Source organism: Lepus europaeus, chromosome 16 (assembly GCF_033115175.1).
Source record: "Lepus europaeus isolate LE1 chromosome 16, mLepTim1.pri, whole genome shotgun sequence".
In the NCBI taxonomy this organism is placed as follows: domain Eukaryota; kingdom Metazoa; phylum Chordata; class Mammalia; order Lagomorpha; family Leporidae; genus Lepus; species Lepus europaeus.
This window is the reverse complement of record NC_084842.1, coordinates 50042123-50063720: the sequence shown is the minus strand read 5'-3', so window position 1 is coordinate 50063720 and position 21598 is coordinate 50042123. Positions and strand designations below refer to the sequence as shown.

At 42.8% G+C, this 21598-nt stretch overlaps 1 protein-coding gene across 1 annotated transcript in view; it reads left to right on the top strand.

The window, feature by feature from the left end:
* The window catches only part of DCUN1D4 (defective in cullin neddylation 1 domain containing 4), a 78682-nt gene that overhangs the window by 30221 nt on the left and 26863 nt on the right, over positions 1-21598 (top strand). The window contains 3 exon segments of the mRNA XM_062213222.1: positions 6812-6926; positions 10088-10179; positions 18550-18620. Coding sequence (XP_062069206.1) covers positions 6812-6926; positions 10088-10179; positions 18550-18620 — 278 coding nt within the window.

Genomic DNA, 21598 nt, shown 5'->3' with positions numbered 1-21598 from the left:
TGTTTGTTTTTGTCACTCAGTGTATCTTTGAAATCTTTTCACAGTGACTCATTTAATGGCTGCATGATTTTCTAACACATGGGTATATCCTAATATGTTTGTCCAGCTTCTTTTTTATTTATTTATTTATTTATTTTTTATTATTTTTGACAGGCAGAGTGGACAGTGAGAGAGAGACAGAGAGAAAGGTCTTCCTTTTGCTGTTGGTTCACCCCCCAATGGCCGCTGCGGCCAGCGCACCGCGCTGATCCGAAGCCAGGAGCCAGGTGCTTCTCCTGGTCTCCCATGGGGTGCAGGGCCCAAGCACTTGGGCCATCCTCCACTGCCTTCCCAGGGCATAGCAGAGAGCTGGCCTGGAAGAGGGGCAACTGGGACAGAATCCGGCGCCCCAACTGGGACTAGAACCCAGAGTGCGGGCGCCGCTAGGCGGAGGATTAGCCTATTGAGCCGTGGCGCCGGCCCCTGTCCAGCTTCTTGTTGATAGACATTTGTGTGTTTCACTTTTAGCTACTACCAGTAATGCTGAAATAAAATTTTCAGGGCCAGTTTTAACAATTAAGGGAGAAGTACCTTTCTCTCTTATTCTGAAACAAAATATTTGTGGGCTTTTGTGGTTAAGGAAAATAAAAGGAGAAAGTATATTTGGCCTCATGCCTCCCCTGTTGCCCTTGGGGGCAGCAGAGGTGCCAGCTGTTTGCTGTGTGTTATGCTGGTGCAGTGCTTGGTACCTCGCAAGTGCCCAGTGTCAGTGAGTGCTAATTTCTTCAAATAGTCCATTTTATTAGCATTTCCCTACTTGGTTAGAGCATCAGGTATGTGGTTCCCATTCCTGGTAGAGTATATTTTTTAAAACTAGACAACATATAATGTGTGTCGTTTGGGAATCTGAGAAAGTTTAATCACTGTAGTACTTCTGTGACTCTTTTGGGCCAGCAGGAGGCCGAGCAGGATCTGTAGTTACTGGATACAGAGGAGCCTGTGTCTCCCTGCTCTGTCTTCTCCAACACTGGTCTTTGATGCTCCCAGTCTTCCTCCCGTGAATAGGTGAGGGTGAGGGAGGTGGAAGAGGAAAGACATAAAGAGACAATAAATCTTGAAGTAGCTCAAAACAGAGGGTGTGAATTAAAAAAAATATATATGAGGAAGGAAGATACAGGTTTCAGAAATAATGTTTAGAGAGAAAGGAGAGGAAGTTTTCTTTTGTTTTAAACAGGTTAAAAATTGTGCATTTAAAAGCTAATAGTTTCACTCAAGCAAGTAAGTAGTTCAATGATCTGTTGCAGAAGATGAAATAAAATATTAGGTACTGATAGGGTGTCTTAAAATGTGACCTGTTTATCAGTTTAAATTACTGTGTCTTTGTGACATTGTTCGGTGAAAAGTGAGTAAAATAGCTATATAAAAAGTACTGAAGTGGCAGGATATCCATGTAAAATGTTATTTAGTGAAACAAGGCTTTGATACAACAAGCCCAGTAAAGTGAAAAATTAGACAGTGGGATTTTTGTGTTGGGAACTTGGCATTTGTACTAAGTTTGGATAAGTCAGAAAAATTCTCTGATTGTGTATACCTGTGTGAGGGTGCTTGGCAATTGGGCACACAGTTTGATCTGTGAGAAATTAATCCTGACATGGACGCTTTTCTTAAGGAGCATCAAGCAAAAAAGATTATAAAAAAAAAAAAAAAAAAGGCAGTGAGGCACCTACTTAGACACCATTTATTGAGAATAGTATGCTTAGTTTTTATCCAAACAGCAAGCTGCCTAGACAGTAAAGGGTCCTTGGTCTGATCCAGGTGAACTCAGGATGCCCTTGGAAGTTGATTTTCTGGCACAAATACTCGGATAGAGTTGCTGAAAAATGTTGGCGGTATTTCTGATTGTTTAACGTAGGATGAAAGGCTAAATTCAATGACTCTCTTACTTACTTGAAAAGATGCTCAGTTAGAAAATACTTCATTTGTCTATATTTAATTTTGTCAGTATTTTCATACTAAACATTTTTTCTAGTTTAGTTTGAAGTAGTTTAGGTGTTGCAAATTCTGAGTGAAGTTTAAATTTAATGATATAAGTGCATACAAATTTGTAGGACATACTCATTTAGATTCAAGTATTTTTATTATAAAAAAACATTGCAGACATATATTAAGAAGCAAACATTCCGCAAACATTTGTTTAAAAAGAGTCCTAGCTGAGAGGAAACTTAGGTTTTTTTTAAACAAATAGAGGAAGTTGAAATACTAGTGTATTATATATTTGTTAGGTGTTTTACAACTCTGGAAATGTACTGATTTTTTTTTAAGCAGAATTTGATTTACATATGTTTTAGGTACACATTTATTCAACAAATACTGATTGGGTGTCTGCTGCAGGACTCAGTAATGTATATATCTTATTACTGTAATGAGCTGCTGTGTCAGCTGCTGGGTATGTAGTGAACCAATCAGGACCCTGCAAGCCAAGGTATGCCTTTGTACGTGCACTTAAAAAATCCTAGCTTTTGCTCCTGCCCAGTTAGGATCCTGGCAAATAACCTTAGTTGCGTGCTGTGTGTGTTTGGTTGATTTCAGTTCATGAAGGCAAATTATTATTTTAAGTCAACTTATTTTCCATAGCATTAAATATATGCTTTTTTATACAGCCTGAAATTTTTCACTATCATCATGGGTTCTAGGGTGGTTCTGTCTTTTTTTTTTTTCTTTCAGATTTATTTATTTATTTGAAAGGCAGAGTTACAGAGAGGCAGAGGCAGAGAGAGAGACAGAGGTCTTCCATATGCTGGTTCACTCTCAAATGGCTTCAATGACCAGAGCTGGGCCTATCCGGAGCCAGGAGCTTCTTCCAGGTCTCCTAGGCAGGCCATCTTGTACTGCTTTCCTAGGCCATAGCAGAGAGCTGGATTGGCAGTGGAGTAGCCAGGACTGGAAGTGGTGCCCAGATGGGAACCTGGCATTGCAGGCGGCAGCTGTACCCACTAGGACACAGTGCTGGTCCCGGTGGTTCTCTCCTAAAGAGCCAGGCTGTCTGGTCCTCAGGGCCTTTCCTTGCCTGCTCTGTGTTTGCTTCATTCTCCCAGGCTACTGGGAGATGGTCAGTGAGTCTGAGAGTGCCTGTGGTGGACATGAGCAGACATGTGAACGATGGCCCCATAAACAGTCTCTCACTGATGATGATGATTAGAGAGAGCTAATTTAAAGTCTTGCCTCATAGCTAAAAGATAACATTAAAAAATCATTGTCATTTTATTTCAAAGGTGAATAGACAGAGAAAGAGCCAGAGAGCTCTTCCATCTGGGAATTCACTCTCCAAATGCCTACAACAGCTGGGGCTGGGCCTGGCTAAAGCAAGGAACCTGGAACTCAATCTGTCTCCCATGTAGTTTGTAAGAACCCCAGTACTTGAGCTGTCACGTGCTGCCTCCTAAGATGTGTATTAGAAGGAAGCTGGGTTGGAAGCAGAGCGTTGGGACTTGAACCAGGCACACTTATGTGAGGTGTGGTCATTCCAGGCTGCGTCTTAACTGCTGTGCCAAACGTCTAGGACATAGGACATAGAAATTTTGAGTAAATGAAAGAATAAATTGCCAAATGTGGGATGGTTTGTGTTTAAATATGAATATTTTACACAGACACAAGAAAAATATTCCATAAAATTGTTAGCAGAAAGTGGTCATCCATTTAAAAACGTGAGAGGAAATGGACAAAGTTGGTTAACTTAGGATGTTGGTATGCTTACCAAAAGTGTGCTGTTCTTGACAAGTAGGATACAGTGAAAGCCAGAACACTGACAGTTGTTTCTGTGAAGGAGCAGAGGGTGCAGGGGCAAGTGAATTAACTTTTTTTTTTTTTTAAGATTTTATTTTTTTATTTGAGAGGTGGAGCTACAGACAGAGGGAGCGACAGAGAGAAAGGTCTTCCATCTGCTGGTTCACTCCCCAAATTGGCTGCAGTGACTAGAGCTGGGCCAGTCTGAAGCCAGGAGCCAGGAGCTTCTTCTGGGCTTCCCATGTGGGTGCAGGGGCCCAAGGACTTGGTCCATCTTCCACTGCTTTCCCAGGCCGTAAACAGGAAGCTGGATCAGAAGAGGAGCAACTGGGACTCAAACCAGCGCCCATATGGGATGCCGGAGCCCCCGGTGGAGACTTAGCCTACTGCAACACAATGCTGACCTCTGGATTAACTTCTAATGGTTGTTATTGGTGCTGATGTGATTTTCAGCAGTGTTTGTCTCCTCACTGACTGAAGAGATAAGTGTATTTTCCCCTGTGTTCAGCAGGTGCTATGGAGACCAAGCTTCAAGGTGTAGGACTTTTTGATTTCTGGGTGTTTAGTTGCTTCACAGCTAGGCAAGCTGGACTTTTCATTCTGTAACCTTCCCCTGGGAAGTCATCAGAATGAGTCTTGCATGTTGGCAGGCTACAAAAGCTTGAGTCACTGCAGTTCTTTGGCCCTTTTAGTATATCAGTGTTTGTAAACAGGATACTGTTTACAGGGAAGATGGATGGGGTATGTGGCTGGGTGGCAGCCCTCTCTCGGGCTCCTTCTCTTCCAGTTCTTGCTGTTGTCATGGGGAGAAACAGGGCGTCACTGTGTTTCTGAAGAGCTCTCTACTCCTGCCCTTTGAAGGACAGGGTCGAGTTGGGCCCCTAGGAAAGGTGGCTGAGGGTTCTGTGTAGACCTGTTTGCGGTCTGGTTGTGTACTGAGGGAGCAGCTAGGGTCTTGGCCTGTGCGCTGTCAGTAGCAGGCTGTGGGCAGGAGCCTCATTCTGGGTTGTAGTTCGGGTTACTCGTACACAGGGGTTTCTGAGTGCTGTGTTCCTGAAGCATGTCATCCTAGGAACTTAGCACGGTGGTAGAAGTGGCCATCAGAACTGGCATTCAGAGTCCAGTTCTGATCATTGCTTTTAGCAGAGTTGTGACTGTTGGCTACTGCCAACTCCTTCCTTGCTGTCAGAGCAGATGTCTTGAAGGAAGCTGTCCGCCTTCCCCATGTCCACTCCCTCACCTCATATCCATCCTGGCCTGGTGCAGTCTGGCCCCTGCTGCTTGCCGTCTCCTGCGTGCCTTCGCTCCTCACCTCTGCCCTGCAGTTGGACACCCCTCCTTGAAGCACACTCTTACCCTTTGGCTGCCAGGGTACACACCCTCCCCCTGGGTTCTCTCCCAGCCCAAATTTGCACCTTCGTTTCGCAGTCTCTTGAAAACCCACGCTCCCCATGGCTCTATTCCTGGTTCCCTGCTTCTCAGCCTCTGTTTCTGTAGCCTTATAGAGGTGGCAGCAAACAATGGCTGAGAGTTTGGGCTTAGCTGCTGGGCTGTTTGGGTTCACACCTCCTCTTGGGCTACTGCTTTCCAGCTGTTACTTATTCTCTCTTGGCTTCAGTTTCTTCCTTTGTAGCACTGGAGGTGCTAATAATACCTCCACGCCAGCATGTTGTGATGGTTGAGGCAGCACTGACGGCTGGCTTGAGTGCTGCATGCATGCCTCTGTGGGGCCACCCAGAACCTGGTTCTTAATGTGACCAACACGAAACATAGTACTTGGCACCTGGGCACTTACTGAATGGATGTTTTCATAAAAATCTTGGGAGGTAGATGTCACAGTTCTCATTCTTCAAATGATGAATGAGAATCCCAGAATGGGTTAGTGACTGAGTCACATAGTTGCACGAGGAGCTGGAGCTCATTGATGGCAAGTTGTTGCAACCCCAGCACCCTTACGCAGTCTGTCCACTTGGCTCAGTGTGCACCCAGGGCCTTCCCGCAGCACCTAACAGGAGCAGACCGTGGGGTCCAGTTCACCACTTCTGACTTCTGAGACCCTGGAAAATCACTTGAATGCCGCCTAAGCCTTAGTTTTTCCTGTTAAGTAGAGATAATCTTTGCCCTGCCTGTCATTCCATGTAATTGTGTGAACCCAATGGCATACTTAATAGCACTTTTGCCAAGAATGGGATATTTTAATTATCTTATGATTATCTTGTGATTTATAATGGTTTGTCTGAAGTGAGACTGCCTGGATAGGAAACCCAATTTTGCCACTTAACCTGTCTCTGCCTGTTTTCTGGCTTGTACAAGGCGCTAGCAGTTCTTTCTTCAGAGGCTTTTTGTGAGCTTAAACGAGCTAATACGTGCAAGGTAAGAGCAGGGCTTGTTTTACAGCAAGGACTTGGTAAGTGTTCAGTGTTATTATTGTCTGTTGCTATTGTATTTTAGTATTTCCTGCCACATGAAAGTCAAGCTTCTTGATTGAAAGCCGTGACTATAAGTGGCAGGATCGTCTTCAAGTAATAGAAACAAACACAAAATTGTTGTGGAAGTTTTGTTTAAGGTCATGTCAGATTTCTGTCACCAAAATCCAAATCCTGTATTTTATCAGCTATCCCTTGAAGCAGAGAAGTGTTGTTGTATGTATTTCAGAGTCAGGGTTGCTGCTTGAGCTGACCTTGCCTCGTGAAGTGCATAAATGAAATAGCAGCACAATTTCTGTTGAAGGAACATGGACAGTAAGAGAAGTGGAAAGCTTAGATTACTTATATCAGGGCTTTTTAGAGAGGAAATAAAATTGTGGCCACTTTTATTTCTGGTATGATTCGGGGCAATGGAAAAATGAACTTGTCATTGTCAGGTTTATTTCTTGACTATAACATTTTTCAAAAAGGAACTAAAAGGCATTTTATTTCTTTGTAGCATTTGCAGATAGCATCTAAACCTTTTACAAGCCATGGCAATTTTTAAACTTAGCAGTAATAGACTTTGGAAGTGTTATGATGTGGCATACCTTAATTCTTTGCACTTTGAATTTATTTTGTAGGAAATCTGCGGTCTTGCAGTTCTTCGGACTGCTTTAATAAAGTGATGCCACCAAGGAAAAAGAGAAGACCTGCCTCTGGAGATGATCTATCTGCCAAGAAAAGTAGACATGATAGGTATGGTGCCGAGACAGTAGGTCAGAGTTGATGACTTGCAAGGTGGGGGATGTGTGTCTCCGGTGTGGGTCTTCCAAGTGTGCCAGTGCCAACTGGGATATTGTTTTAGTTCTGCAAGGCAGACATTCAAGGTGTAATTTTTAATGATGCTCATTTTATATTGGGTTTATAAAATGTAAAAACAAATTAAATAATTTGAGTTCTTAGACATTAAAGTTTTGCTGCAATCCATTGATCCACCAAAACTGTACAGAGTTGATTTCTTTTAAAACCTTGCTATCTGTGCCTGGTGAGGAATTTGTCTCTGTTCTTTAAGGGGACTCAATAAATATGGTGACAGAGATGGAGAGTTTCTTATACTGAGTACTCTACACGTGCTTGGAATACCAGTAAAGTTCAGGTTTATTCTCGTATGGGTGAGAATTGATAGGAACCAAAGGTGTTTAAACCACTTCTCTTTCAGACAAGTGAACTCTTAATGTTGGTAACTCCAAAGGCCTGTTGATTTGTTTACTTTAGATATGTTTATGATATGTTTATATGTTTAGATATGTCCACTGCAGGCCAATTCTAGAACATTTCCATGGTCCCAATCAGATTCCTGATGCCTGTTCACAGTCACTTCCTGTTCCCAGTCCCAGCCCTAGGCAACCAGTAGTCTACTTTTTGTCTCTACAGATTTGCCTTTTGTGAAAATTTCCTATACATGGTCTTTTGGGCCTTATTTCTTTCAATTAACATGATGTTTTTGAGGCACACCAGTGTAATAGCAAATATGAATATTTCATTCCTTTTATTTGCTGGATGGTATTCCATTGTATGGTGTCAGTGGTTTTTGTGTAGACAATTTTTAAGTAATTCAGATATTGTAGTGTCGTACATAGGTCTCCACATTATTGACCATTTACAGGCTTTGAGCTGAGATAGGAATATCAGGGCCCCTGGGGTGGAGCATGTTTGTTTGGACCCTTTGGCCAGTACCCACCCTTGTTTCCAGGTAGTACAATTGCCTTTTGTAAGAGAAATACACACCTGGTGGTTTCCAGGTTCATTAACTTAATACCTATAGCCATGTTCTTTTTTGGTGTTAAAATCCAGAATCTGGGGCTGGGTGTTTGGTGTAGCAGTTAGGATACTGTTTGGGATGCCTGTATCCCATACTGGAGTGGCAGGGTTGAGTCTCCGCTCTGCTCTCTATTCCAGCTTCCAGCGAATACACGCCCTGGGAGACAGCAGGTGATGGCCTAAGTGGCTGGGTCCCTGCTACCTATGTGAAAGACCAGGTTGAGTTCAAAGCTCCCAACTTTGGCCTGGCCCAGCTCTGGCTGTTGTGGACATTTGGGGAGTGAGCCAGTGGATACATGATCTCTCTCTGTCTCTCAAATAAATAAAATAAATAAATAAATAAAAATTAAAGCTATGAAAATGTCTTCCATGGAGGGTTTAAAAAAAAAAAAAACTGGAATCTTTAATCAGAGACATTTGCAGATAATTTGGTGTATGTGTAGGTTGTGAATAAATGTTTGATTAGGAAAAAAAGAATTATATGTGATATTTATATTATGTTCTATATAAATAAAAACTGTATTTATAAGTCATTATATATGTTACTAGTTTACATATCAATAAGGGATAAGTAATGTATACATTCATAATTTTTATATCCAACCCATTATTTTAATGCTTCTGCCTCCTCCCCCTTCCTATGCAGGGGCTCTCTCAGTGCTCAGCCCCTGGTTGTTAGTAAGGAAGGAATTCCTGCAGAAGGCCATGGAATTGCTCTACTTTGTGATTCAGTTGTGCAGCATTTGCTGGGCTTGTACATACTCTATAGAGTTTTAAGGCAACATTAAGAGCCAGGGTTTTCTATATTCCATTTTCCAAGGTTTTAAACTGAAGCTGAAATTAAGAAACCATATGAAGGACTTTCTGTCATTAACCTTATGCCAGAGTTTATTTTCTTCCTGGAAGCTTGGCCATAAGTTGATGTTTCTTTTTATTTGCCTCGTGTTCTTGTGGATTATCTTTTTTTATTATTATTTTTTAAGATTTATTTATTTTGGCCGGTGCCACGGCTTAATAGGCTAATCCTCTGCCTGCGGCGCTGGCACACCGGGTTCTAGTCCCGGTCAGGGTGCCGGATTCTGTCCCTTCCTGGCCAGCTCTCTGCTGTGGCCCGGGAGTGCAGTGGAGGATGGCCCAAGTGCTTGGGCCCTGCACCCGCAAGGGAGACCAGGATAAGCACCTGGCTCCTGGCTTCGGATCAGCGCAGTGTGCCAGCCGCGGCGGCCATTGGAGAGTGAACCAAAAGGAAGACCTTTCTGTCTCTCTCTCTCTCTCTCTCACTGTCTACTCTGCCTGTCAAAGAAAGGAAAAAAAAAAAAGACTTATTTATTTTAAAGTTAGAGCTACAGGGGTAGGGGTGGGGAGAGAGAGACAATTTTCCATCCACTGTTACACTCCCTAAATGGCCTCAATGGCCAGGGCTGGGCCAGACTGAAAGCCAAGAGCCAGGAACTTCATCCAGGTCTCCCTGATGGGTAGCGGAAGCCCAAAGACTTGGGCCATCTTCCACTGCTTTTCCCAGGCCATTGGCAAGGAGCTGGATTGGAAGTGAAGCTGCCAGGACACAAAGCGGCGTCCATATAGGATGCCAGCATCCCAGGCAGTGGCTTTACCTGCTACACCACATTGCTGGCCTCTCATGGGTTATCTTGATACTGACAGATTGTTCCTTAGACTGCTCTGTGCCCGTCTTGACTTTGTAATAACGCAGACGTCAGGAGAACTTCATGGAGATGCATAAGTGATCTTTAGGGTGGACAATAGTGCCCTTGACATTTCTTGCTGTATCTCACTAGCATTCTGTAGTTAGTTGCACATATTGAATACCTGTTCTATTCAGTTTTGACTGATTGTTAACCAGAGAAAAACAGGAAGTATGTGGTTGCTATTTAATTCTTTATTAAGGTATTACTGTTTTTAAACACTGCAGTTATATGGGTTGAAGCTTGCTAATGAGGGAAGTAGGATGTTAAAAATATATTTAAAATACTGATTGAATAAATGCGTGGTTCAGTAAAAGAATAAAAAGTACCTGCTACTTAAAAGAATTCAGTGTCTTTACTTAAAATAACTTATAACTGCTTTTCAATTTCTAGCATGTATAGAAAATATGATTCAACTAGAATAAAGACTGAAGAAGAAGCCTTTTCAAGTAAAAGGTGCTTAGAGTGGTTCTATGAATATGCAGGTAGGTAATCATTGACTCCATCTTTGCCTGATCCTTATGAAAATAAGAAATATTTTAGAGGGGATTAAAAAACTTAAAGATGTGCTTTTCAAATACAGTGTGTGTATGTGTGTGTGTTTGTGTAGGTGTCTGCTGGGGAGAGAGGGAGGGAGGGACATAGTTGAAACAAATCACTGAATGTCCTATTTATAGTCAGCAGCTAAGCCAAAGAATTCAGAACACTATAAGGGAGCTGAACAGATGAAATGTACTTGGGAGAAATACTTTTGATTCCTAGGAAACGTGTAAGCTTTGCTGCTTTGAACTTTAATGTAGTGCCATGAAATTTCTTTATACTAAGTGTCTATTTTGAAAGATCATTTGGCAGAAAATATTTTGTCATTTAAAATGTCTTAAATTCAGTCTCATTTTTGTAACTTACCATAATTGGTTAAATAATATAACATCTTCATAATCTAGGACTTATTTATTTTTGTGACTATGTGTGGCATAAAAAAAATAATTTTGGGCCTGCTTGAGCCGAAGGCTCTGTTCGCCTTCTTCTCCCTCATCTTAATTCAGGCTGTTTCGTAACCTGTCAGCTTGACTCTCCCAACAGTCATTGAACCAATTTTCTTGTCATCAGTCTCTGCTCCAGGCCAGGTGCCTGTGGCCCCTGTTGTGTTCTTTAAGACAAGTAAATAAACTACACAGATAATGCAGATCATTCCCTGATAATTCTGCACATCGCCACTACCTGCAGGATGAATGACAACTAACTTGCTGTCTTTTTGCCAGGCCACCGTTTCTCCACTTTCCATCTGACAAGTCTGTATGTTTTAAGCCCATGGTTAGCTTAGTAGCCTTCTTTGTACTCCCATAGGACATTGTTCATACTTGGTTTTTGTTTTTTTTTAAATATATTATTTATTTATTTGAGAGGTAGAGTTACAGACAGAGAGAGGGAGAGACAGAGAAAAATGTCTTCCACTTGCTGGTTCACTCCCCAAATGACCGCAACAGCCGGAGCTGAGCTGATCCAAAGCCAGGAGCCTGGAGCTTTCTCTAGGTCTCCAATACGAGTGCAGGGGCTGAAGCACCTGGGCCATCTATCCACTGCTTTCATAGGCCATAAGCAGGGAGCTGGATCAGAGAGGGGCAGCCAGGACTAGAACTGGCACCTATATGGGATGCCGGCTCTGCAGGCAGAAGCCTAGCCCACTACACCACAGCGCCGGCCCCCTCATAACTTATTTTGATCTCCATTTATTGTGAATCAGCATGAGGATTTCCTTTTTTGGCCTGAAAAGCCCTTTCACCCCTCCCCCTACTACTTTTGTGTGATAGGAGCCCTGCCCCCTTGGCCACAGGGTAACCTAGACCACGCCTATCACATAGACTTCCTGGGAATTTTGAGAATGATGCTGGGAGGAGAGTGCCATTGTGTTCAGGAGGTGGACTGGGAAGGATCTAGTCCTGATCCCTTACTACTATGGATTTGTGTGAGCCACCCCAGTATCTTTTTTCTAGTGAATTCTCCTTTGTTACTTGATTTGGTTCGCAGGGCATGGACACTAGGCAGACACACAGCCTTAGAGTTTGTGTGTTTTCCTGCTTACTTTATTAGAAGTATCTTTTCTTGAATGCATTTTGTTGTCCTGGTGAAGGTGGTTGACACTGCTGGGGAGGGGCTCGCTCTGCGGGTGCCGAATGAGTGAAGAGTTTTCTCATATTCCTGTTACTTTGATTATGGAGATCATTGCTTTCCTGTAGTGATTCACATTTCGTGTTATGAAAATATATTGTAAAAAAGAAATTTAAAAGAAAAACCCATTAGCATAGGTACTTTGATTTTTTTTTTGGGGGGGGGGATGTCTTCCTTTATAAGCAAACATAAATTTTCCTGCTTATTTGCCTTTTTCTGGCTTCGAAAAGGTGATATTTTGGGAGTGAAGGTTAAGCCGTATGATTTGGGTTCACAAGGATTCCTGCAGAGTGATTCCTTGCAGTTCCTCCTTGCAGGAAGAATGTATACATGTGGCTATCCCTAGTTTCACACCCCTCCCACCTTCTAATTTTGCCTCTTTTCTTGTGTCTTATCAGTGGGGAAAATGGCTTGAAATTGGAAGTAACTGAAGGCACTGGTTGGCACCTGCTTTTACTTTGAGTCCCAACAACCTCATAAATTGAAAGCGTAAGGTCAGAATTGCTCCAGGAAAGTGATGTATGAGAAGCACTGGGATGAGCGAGAGATGGTGTTGTAGGATAAGTTTGTGGGTGTCGGCTGTGAGGCTGCAGCTCCCCTTGATACTATGAGTGGCCCTTAGCGCCCAGGCTGTGTTCATTTTCCCCAGGAGAGAGCCAGCTGACTTGGGCAGTAGATAAACTGACTCCTAGTCTGAAAATCTGGTGGAATGTGGGACGGTCAGGGCCCAGGCACGCTGTTGTTTCGCGTGGATAGCCCCTTAGCCCTTTTCTGAGTTTTCAGCTCCACTTTTTACCTGCCCTCTGCTTTTCATGCCTCCTGCGGCCCACTCCTCCCAGCTTCTGTCTGGCCAGTTAACTCTAGCTATTCTTGGTACATCCAGGAAGCAGCTTTTCATTTTTTTTTTTTAAAAAAGCTCAGTATCGGGTTCTCAAAGTTTAAATAAATAGCCCCTTCCACTAGAAGCTCTTCCTCCTGTTCTAAGTGACTGTGTGTTAGTCTTGTTTGCACTAAAGTTGTCTGTGACTTTAGAATTGGCTGGAGGGTGGCGGGAGTGTGTGCTGTTTAAACCACTCCATCTGAAACTGGAATCTCATTTATTTTAACTTGAATTAAAAGAACCAGTTTTATGTAAATCATTTATCAAAAAAACTCCTCTTTCTGAAATATATCTAAGAGTACAGAATTAAATCAAATACAAGGGCATTCAAAAAAGTTGGTGGAAAAAAGTGTATTATGTGAAAATAGTGCATGGACTTGAGAATACTTTGTACCAAATAAATATTTTTAATTGCATTTCTTATGAACTCTCTGAAGTACCCTTATACACTGGTAGGTGCCAACACTGATTTTTCAGAGTTAACCAAAGCTCATAAACATAGGTCATGCTAGTTCTCTAAGCCCTGACTGCGGTCTCTATTTTGGATTAAGTTTTGTAGCAGACTTGTTGCTTGGTTTACCAGAATGATATTAGAAACCAGGAATAGGTGCAGAGTCTGTCACGGACAGATACAAAAAGCACAAGTGGTCTGACAGTGAAGGAGGAGGAACTAGAGAGCCTGGAAGCCGCATTGGCCTCAGAAATGCATGTGTTGTAATCAGAGAAACTTGAGCATGGCCATGAAATAAAAGAGAAATACAAGTAGTTCAGGACGCCTGCTTCAGATAGCAGAGAAAGTGGTAGGATCGCTTCTATTTTTTTCCTAAATTTTTATTGATATATCTTCTATTCCAAATGTACCATCAACATCTGGTCAGCCAGGGTATTCCCTAGCTTATTATTGTAGATAGAAACTTTTTTAGCCATTTCTCAATCCCACTTCTAGTTTGTGTTAGCCAATGGCATCATTATCTTGCCTGACAAAGGTTATTACCTTAATTCTACAGGTGAATTGATAAATTTTGGGTAAAATACAACCACGATTCCAATGAGCATTATGATTACAGTGAGATTTAGATGTGTGAAATTAAAATAGAAGGATTATGGATATCTCTTAAACATGTTTATTGACAAACTATAATATATTTAGGTTAAAATATTCTTTTGGCAGTTATGGCTTTATAAATCGTCTTCTGAAATCTAGCTTTTTTTTTTTTTAATATTTTATTTATTTGAGAGAGAGAGTTACAGACTGTGAGACGGAGAGAAAGCGAGGTCTTCCATCCGCTGGGTCACTCCCCAAATGGCCGCAGTGGCCGGAGCTGGGCTGATTCAGAACCAGGAGCCTCTTCCAGGTCTCCCATGAGGGTGCCGGGGCCCAAGTATGTGGGTCGTCTTCTACTGCTTTCCCAGGCCATAGCAGAGAGCTGGATCGAAAGAGGAGCAGCCGATACATGAACTGGGCACCCATATGGGATGTTGGCGTCGCAGGCGAAGGATTAACCTGCACCACAGCGCTGGCCCCAAATCTAGCTTTTAAAAGACACTGCAGGGCCAGCACTGTGGCATAGTGAGCTAAGCCTCTAGAGCATGCGGTGTGGCATCCCAATTGCATGCCGGTTTATGTCTCGGTTGCTCCTTTTCCAATCCAGCTCTCTTCTATGGCCTGGGAAAGCAGTAGAAGATGGCCCAAGTGCTTGGGTCCCTGCACCCGTGTGGGAGACCTGGAATAAGCTCCTGGCTCCTGGCTTCAGATCGGTGCAGCTCCAGTTGTTGTGGCCATCTGGGGAGTGAACCAGTGGAAGGAAAACCTTTCTCTCTCTCACTGGAGTCAGGAGCTAGAGTCTGTAATTGAACTCAAGAACTCCGGTGTGGGATGCAGGTGTTTTAACTGCTAGCTAAATGCCTGAAAATACTCTTTAAATCAGGAAAAATAGGAAGTAAAAAAATTGAAAAAGAATTATAAAGTAACTCTTCCCCCCAGGTCTATGCAGTCATCTCCAAGGTGCCATAAAGGCAGATAACAAAAAAAAAAAAAAAAAAAAAAATCTGCTCTTAAAAAAAACCTCTGGGCCGGCGCCGCGGCTCACTAGGCTAATCCTCCGCCTGCGGCGCTGGCACACCAGATTCTGTCCCGGTTGCTCCTCTTCCTGGCCAGCTCTCTGCTATGGCCCGGGAAGGCAGTGGAGGATGGCCCAAGTGCTTGGGCCCTGCACCCGCAAGGGAGACCAGGATAAGCACCTGGCTCCTGGCTTTGGTTCAGCGTGGTGCGCCAGCCGCAGCGGCCATTGAGGGGTGAACCAACGGAAAGGAAGACCTTCCTCTCTGTCTCTCTCTTTACTGTCCACTCTGCCTGTCAAAAACAAAACAAAACAAAACAAAAAAACAAAACCTAACTCTGGCCAAAATAGGAATAGAGGCTGTTTTCTAATCAAAATCGTTACTTAGTCTCACAGTTTAAATACTTTACAGTAGTGGAATGGTGGAAAGAGCTATGATACGTATGGATACACACTCATACATCTTATAAAATGTATTGACCAGCACAAGTAAAACAGATATACAACTACTCTCACAGGAAGATTCCCAGGCACATCAGTGGGAAAAGCAAAGTGTGGATTTATAGGTATAGCATGAACCCATGTGTGTAGATAAACAAGTTTAAAACTTGTATTTCGTTGTGTATTTGAACTTACATAAATACATGCAAACAAAAACAAAAAAATACATAGCAAAAAGGTTTGAAAGGATACGTGCCAGACTGGTAAAGAAAGGGAGAAGAAGGCTTGCTTTTTTTTTTTAACTATTTTACTCTGTATCTTCTCTATTTGAAAAATGTGCATAATACATACATGAGCGCACACATATTTGCACTCTCAAACCCAAAGCTGGTGATATAGGAAGTGACAAAATGGTAAGTGTATTCTCATTTACATCAGGAATGGGTTATATACTCTGATTCTCACTACTGTTACTTGCATTTGTTTTGGAAGCTGCTAGCTAGCCAGTGCTGTTAGATAAGAGAAAGGAATGGGGGCATAAATATTGGACGCAAGGAGGCAAAAAACATCATTCATTGATGATGACATTAAATTACTGAATCTCTGGAAAGCCAAAGAGAATTGCCTGGAAAAATGTAGAGACGTTGAATATATATATAATCCATGCATGTGGAATGCTGTAGAGAACTGATTTTTGTCTCCAGGGAGAAGGGAGAAGGTAAAGGGAAAATTTACTTTTAAGTATTTTTATTTCCACCTCCAAGAGTAATTTTGTATCATGATTGTATATTAATGTACAAAACCCCTAAGTTAAAAAATGTTTCATTTGATTTCTCCCCAGTAATTGAGAAAATTAAGAAAACAGAAAAAAAGATAGAGTTGGGGGAAAGGAAAACCCATGAAAGGTTTGAAAGAACTTAATCTGAAACAAAACATTCTGTATCAGACTTGCACATTTGTGATTAAAAGGAAAATGATGTCATGGAGGAAAAGTCCTTGCTTGGGCCAGAAGATGAGGAAGGGCCTGAGTCTGAACTTTGGAGGGGATGTGGAGAGGGACAGCTCGGAAGCACAGACGTGACAAGACTTTACAACAAGCACTCTTGGTGGTAAACGCTGGTGGTAATCCTGAGAAGCCTGACCTTTGTTGAGGACAGCTGGTACTTTTTTTTTTTTTTTCTTGTAATCTAGTTATTACTTTGTATTGAAATTACCCCTATGCCTTGTCTCCCTTCGTGGAGGGCAAGGGTCACGTTTTAGTCTTTGTAGTGAAGCAGCTGACACAGGGCATGGCTCCAGGATGTGTCTAGTAAATGGTGTCTGAACAAATGATGGGTTCTGCCAGATGTGGCGACTTGCTGGATCTAGAGCCTATGGGAGGATTGTCAAGTGACTGCTTTATTCTAGTATTCATTTATTTGTTAAATAAACTTTTATTGCTGGTATGCTGAAATTGTAAAAGGAATAAAATAGCTTTTGCTCTTGAGGAGGTCAGAGAGAACCACAGAGGGGCTGGGACTTTGAAAACAGTGGGCTCAGTGTTAAGAGAACCATTCCTAGTGTTGCTTGGAGCTGGTCCCCAGGACTGCCTGACCCAGGCTCAGCAGGTGGGAGGATTGGAAGGATGGCCTGTGTGATCTCAGGGATAAACATTGGATGAATTTGCCAGGGCCGACTGGGGCCGGGGAGGGAAGATGGGCTGAGCTGCCAAGAGTAGGGTGGTGGTAGGTACATGTCAGGACATGGGGTAGAGTGAAACCACAGGCAAGCAGGTGTTCCTGGGGCTTAGTTTTTATTTATTCAGCAGTATCTGTAGATTCATTGATTCATTTGTTTCTAAAGAAACCGGGAAACATGTTTTGTGTGTGGAAGGATATGAGACTTAAAGGGAAGGGAGGCACTAGATCATTCAGAGGCTTATTTGATGTGCCACAGACTTACAGTTTATCTTTAGGCATAGGGAGCCGTTGAAGGAGTTCAAGCCAACATGGGAACTGTGTTTGAGCTAGGCCTCCTGGAGGGCTGTGTGCAGGATGGGTTTGAGTGGGAGTTGTGGGGAAAGGCTATGGCATTGGGAGATTCCAGGGAAACTTCTGTGAGAGAATAAATCCTGAACCAGGGTGGTGCAGAAGTGCAATTAGGTCATGTTTAGAAGATGAATTGGCAGTGCACGTGATGATTGATTGGCTGTGGGAAAAGGGAGGAGGAATACAAGATGACTCCCAGGTTTCTATTTCTGTTGGCGCCACCAGCTGAGACAGAATACAGGAGGATAAGCAGGCTTGGCCTGGGGAGATGACTAGCTCAGCCCACTGCAGCCGTGTTTGAGAATGTGAAGTGCAGGGGAAGGAAGTGTGGGGCAGAGATAAGTTTAATTATGGCGGTGAATCAGGAGGTGGGACGGCCAGATGGTGACGTGAAGCTGTCCAAGAATAAGGGGGAAGGACTGAGCTAGACAGAGATCTGGCAGTACCTGAAACCTTGGGTGTGAATGAGATTTCCCGCAGGGTATACAGAATGAACTAGAAGAAATTTAAGGATGGAACTCTGCCCATCAAATTTAATGAGAGAATCAGTGGAACGCATGGGAAGTGAAAGAAGAGAGGAAGGAGGAGAACCCAATGAGAGAAGGTGCTTCACAGTTTTGTGAAGAGAGAACTTCACCTTTTCAGACATCACAGAGAAGGCAAATGAAGGTTGACTGTGTCGGGTAGATTTGACAGAGGATTACTGGTGATCTTGGCAAGAACATGTTCAGTGGAGAGAACAAAGCAGGAGAAACCGAATGGCAGTGGTTGAAGACTGAATAGTGGAACATGTGGACAGTTCTTTCTGGAGGAAGCAGCCAAAGCTAGAGAAGAGCATTTATTATTAAGAACTAAACAAATGTTTCTGTGTAAAAGAAATATTTATGTTATTTCTCAATTAGCTGTGTAGGAAACACTGTGTGATTCTTTACTGTGTTACCAGAAATTATTGTGTGCATTGAAATTATTATGAAAATAAAAGGAGAACTTTAAGCTACTTTAAAGAGCTGGAATTGAACTTGATATCTTTAAACAAAATTATATGAACCCTATTCCAAATGTTGCGGACCTGGTGATAAATCGATTTAAAGGATTGTACGGGGAACAGTTTTATTTCAGTAAAATCAAACTGAAATTTGAAACTTTTTCAATTTATACCTGATTTGTTTCTTCCACAAAAAGTTAGGACGTTGAAGTCTTATTTCACGACAGTGTTGTACTACTACAGTAGGAATAGTGGACATAGGTTTAATTTATAGAAGATGTATTTCATTTCAGGTACTGATGATGTTGTAGGTCCTGAAGGCATGGAGAAGTTTTGTGAAGACATTGGGGTTGAACCAGAAAATGTAAGTCTAACTGACTGAGTTGAGTGAACCATTTATGTTTCTCACAGAAATTTTTTGTCCCTTAACAAAAAAGCAATCATAAAGAAGTAATGGTATGCTAGGTTTTATGACACAATCTAAGAAATAAGTTTCAATTCTACTTTGATTTATAAGTAAATCTTTTTCATGTGAATGCTATGGTGTAACTGTAACTATTCTCTACCCCACACATTTAATTTCTTATTTCTCAAAGGTACAGTATTTTTTTTTTTTTAAGATTTACTTATTTATTTGAAAATCAGAGTTACACAGAGAAAGGAGAGGCAGAGAGAGAGCTTGATCTTCCATCCGATGGTTCACTCCCCAATTGACTGCACCAGCTGGAGCTGTGCTGATCCGAACCCAGGAGCCAGGAGCTTCTTCTGGGTCTCCCATGCGGGTGCAGGAGCCCAAACACTTGGACCATCTTCTACTGCTTTCCCAGGCCATAGCAGAGAGTTGAAGAGGAACAGCCAGGACTCAGACTGGTGCACATATGGGATGCTGGCATTGCATGCCAGGGTGTTAACCTGCTGCGCCACAGCACTGGCCCCCGTAGTTAAACTAGATGTTTAACAAGTGGTGTGGGCATGTGTCCTAACAGTGACAGGTCACCTGGGGGACTGAGTCACTGTGTGCTGTGCACCTTTGCCTCTGTTGTATAGTTAGTGCAGGACATTGAATAGTGATGCATTAAAGTCTTAGAGTAGGTTGTAATTATGACTTCTTCACAGGTCTTTCACTTCCAAATGAATTTAGCTCAAAAAGTGATTGCTTTTTGGTGGATAAACCCTAAATATTTTCTTTAAGAAGCTCAAAGTACTTTATATGCTTAATTGTTTTTGATTAATTCTTAGCTCCATGTTGTTATTGAATATTCATTTTTCCCTTGTTCCCACATCATTTCTTACACTTAAGTAAAAATTATGCTCTTATGTGTCTTGACTCAGTAACTGCAATTTAATTTTGCTTTAGCCTCCAATTTAACAACTGTGACCTGGATCCTAAATGAATTTATGAGCTGGAAGAGATCATCCTCTTCAGTCTATTTCTGAGGCATCTGGCGCCCAGGCATATAAGTCATGCTTTTAAAGAAAACTAGAGGGCCAGCATTGTGGTGTAGCAGGTAAAGCCGCTGCCTGCAATGCCAGTATCCCATATCAGCATCGGTTCGGGTCCCAGCTGCTCCACTGCTGATGTAGCTCTCTGCTAATGGCCTGAGAAGAGCATCAGAAGATGGCCCAAGTGTCCAGGCCCTGCCACCGGTATGGAGATTTGGAAGAAGCTTGTAGCTTCAGTCTGGCCTGGTCCCACCTGTTGTGGCCACCTGGGGAGTGAACCAGCAAATGGAAGATCTCTCTATCTCTTTTTCTCTTTAAATTTGCCTTTCCAATAAATAAATAAATATTAAAAAATAAAACAAAATAAAAGTAGGGGAGCTGGTGTTGTGGCTTAGCCAGTTAAACCTCCACTTTTGATACTGGCCTCACATGAACACTAGTTCATGTCGGCTGCTCCACTTCCGATCCAGCTCCTTGCTAACGGCCTGGGAAAAGCAGTGGAGGATGGCCCACATGTTTGGACCCCTGCTACCTACATGGGAGAACTGGATGATGCTCCTGGTTCCTGGCTCCAGCCTGGCCCAATCCTGGCCATTGTGGCCATCTGGGGAGTATACTGGCAATGGAAGATCTTGCTTGCTCTCTCTAACTGACTTTCAAATAAATAAATAAGTTAAAAAAAAAAAAAAAGAAAGAAAGAAAAGAGAACTAGAACATGAGGCTTCATACTATTTTTAAACTTTTTACCATTTCTGGTTCTTTGTCACCTACCGCTCTTCTCCCACCCCCAAATGACACTTCGGATTTTCCAAAGAGCCTTTAGAATGTCTTTTACTCATTGGGTGGTTTTTTGTCTTCTTTTTTTTTTTTTTTTAAATTTTCTTAAAGATTCATTTATTTATTTGAAATGTAGAGTTAACAGAGAGGCTGAGGCAGAGAGAGGAGAAGTCCTCCATCTACTGGTTCACTCCCCCAGATGACTGCAACAGCTGGAGCTGCACCGATCCAAAGCCAGGAGCCAGGAGCTTCTTCCAGGTCTCCCACGTGGGTGCAGGAGACCAAGGACTTGGGCCATCTACTGTTGCTTTCCCAGGCCATAGCAGAGAGTTGAAGAGGAACAGCCAGGACTCAGACTGGTGCCCATATGGGATGCTGGCATTGCAGGCAGCAGCTCTACCTGCTATGCCACAGCACTGGATACCCCCACCCCCCTTTTTAAAATTTGAGTCTGTTCCAGATGGCACCTTGATAAATTATTCAAATTGGTGTAAAGGTTTGGGGACAGCTGGGTCAATAATATTAACCCTGATCAAGTCTGTAGACATAGGAAAACATCATTTTCTGCTGGGAGCCAGGCCCTGCTTGCAGAGTATTTTCTGCAGGTCATCACCAGAGGGGTGGGAATTGGACTTGAGGGGCTCTGGAGGTTTTCCTCAGCGGATAGTCATCAGCTGGAAGATCAGAGCAGCAGGCAGCAGGGCCTGGATCAGACAGTGAGCCGCTGGCATGGTGAGGGTTGGGCCGCAGGTATGCCAGGGATCAGCTGAGCGTTTAATTCCGAGGTGGAAAGGGCAGGCTGGTGTCTGGAAGGGCTTGATTCTAGCTGAGGAAGAGGGGAGGCATCGCTCTTCAAAGTTCCTCACCCCAAATACCAGGATGACAGTCATTAATGTTCTGTTGTGGCACTCTGAGTCCTTTCTGTAGCGAGAGAAACAGTTTTGAAGTGAAGCATATCCAAGATGAAAAGGCCAATTTCAGACGATTCTTCCAAGTGTTTATTACTGTTCTTCTGTTCCAAGATGCCACCAGTGAAAGTTGTGCTATTTTATGTCATCACTGAGACAGAAAAGGTGTTGCTGAGTAAACTCTGCCTTGCCCTCAACTGGGCGGCCACATCCC